This window comes from Cornus florida, unplaced genomic scaffold (assembly GCF_030987335.1).
Source record: "Cornus florida cultivar Cherokee Brave unplaced genomic scaffold, ASM3098733v1 CherokeeBrave_3.0.0_Hap2_Chr05, whole genome shotgun sequence".
Classification (NCBI taxonomy): domain Eukaryota; kingdom Viridiplantae; phylum Streptophyta; class Magnoliopsida; order Cornales; family Cornaceae; genus Cornus; species Cornus florida.
The window spans coordinates 82,402,855-82,404,272 of NW_026775575.1; the positions used below are offsets into that span (position 1 = coordinate 82,402,855).

Here is a 1,418-nt window from a genome sequence, read left to right on the forward strand (position 1 = left end):
TTTAAATGTATTAGATAGATACCATGGATCATGAAAAAACTCCAGATACTCTTTTTAGTCTTCTAAGTCAGGTTTAATCCAAAACTTAGACAACATTACTAATAAAGTTGTCTTGGATTGACCCTTTTAACCCCTCCAACGCATCTGAGTTGCACCCAAACACCCAGCCCTTTTGGGTCTTTTGGGTTTTTGGGAAGTGACGAGGATTATTATATGATCATTACACCTATAAAAACAGAGACGCTAACAGCGTCACACAGAAGATTTCAAATATTTTCAAATTTTGAAACGAGAGAGAGAGAGAGAAAACAGAGGAAAAATGGCATCAACAACGAGAGGAAAAGGCGGTGATGTGAAGGGTTTCTACAGGCAGACGAAGAAGAGCGGTGGCATCACTAAGCCCAGAGGCAAAGCTTCTTCCTCTTCCAAAGGATCATCAAAAGCATCTCCAAACCAATCGGCCACTTTCGGCTCAGACATTGCCCAACCACCAACCCTAATCTCACACGGTTCTCTCGATCTCAATGGTCTCTCTCTTCATTCATTCATATCTCTGATTATTAATCTATCTTTGTGTATGTGTGTGTGTGTGTATATATATATATTAAATCTAGGGTTTTGAAATGGTCAAATTGATTGATGGCATAATTTGATTTGATTCGAGGAGTGATATTGTAATTGATTAAATGTAAATATATCTATGTATGTGTGTGATAGATGAATACGATGCGAAGGAGGAAGTGTTGAGGCAATTCGACATGAACATGGCGTACGGGCCGTGCTGTGGGATGAGCAGATTGGGGCGTTGGGAGCGTGCACAGCGTATGGGTCTTAACCCACCCAAAGACATCGAGAGCCTTCTCAATGGACCCAAGGTTAGCCAAGACTGTCTCTGGGAGGGTCGAGTTTAATACTACTAATTTAGTAATTAGCTATCAATTTCAGGTTTTGGTTTTGTGTATTACGCCTATCCTGTGCGCTATGCTTTTTAGTCTTAAATTAGTTTTTGTGGTTGATGTTGATGGATTCAGCTTCTAGCTGGGTTGTGTACTGTTAGTTTGCTATCAATTTGTACTTATCAATTAATTGAGAACTTGTCAATTAATTGAGAACCATTAGTTGTGACTGTGTTTCCTCATCGTTTAGTTTGTGACTGTGTTTTTTTTTTTTTTTTTTTTGTTGGTTATACTGTGTGCAAATTCCATGCCCTTATCATTCTCAATGTAGTGGAATATCTTATGCTTAAAACATTAAGGTTTGGAGGCAAAGCTGGCAGTGTATTTGCCCATTCCTTTAAATAGTTTGTTTTGTTTTTGGAATATTAATTAGCCCTCAAAATAAATCAATGTGATGAAAACTAATTGAAAAAAATTAAAGGATTTGCAACAGAGAAGAACAATGTGTGATTTTATGTTTTG

At 37.7% G+C, this 1,418-nt stretch overlaps 1 protein-coding gene across 1 annotated transcript; it reads left to right on the top strand.

Annotated features, from left to right (window-relative positions):
• Positions 1-243: 243 nt before the first annotated feature.
• Positions 244-1,181, top strand: LOC132307193 (uncharacterized). Its single transcript, XM_059804883.1, has 2 exons — positions 244-527; positions 718-1,181. Exons 1-2 carry the CDS (start codon positions 320-322, stop codon positions 909-911), a joined length of 402 nt encoding a protein of 133 aa, XP_059660866.1. The 5' UTR covers positions 244-319; the 3' UTR covers positions 912-1,181.
• Positions 1,182-1,418: the final 237 nt, after the last annotated feature.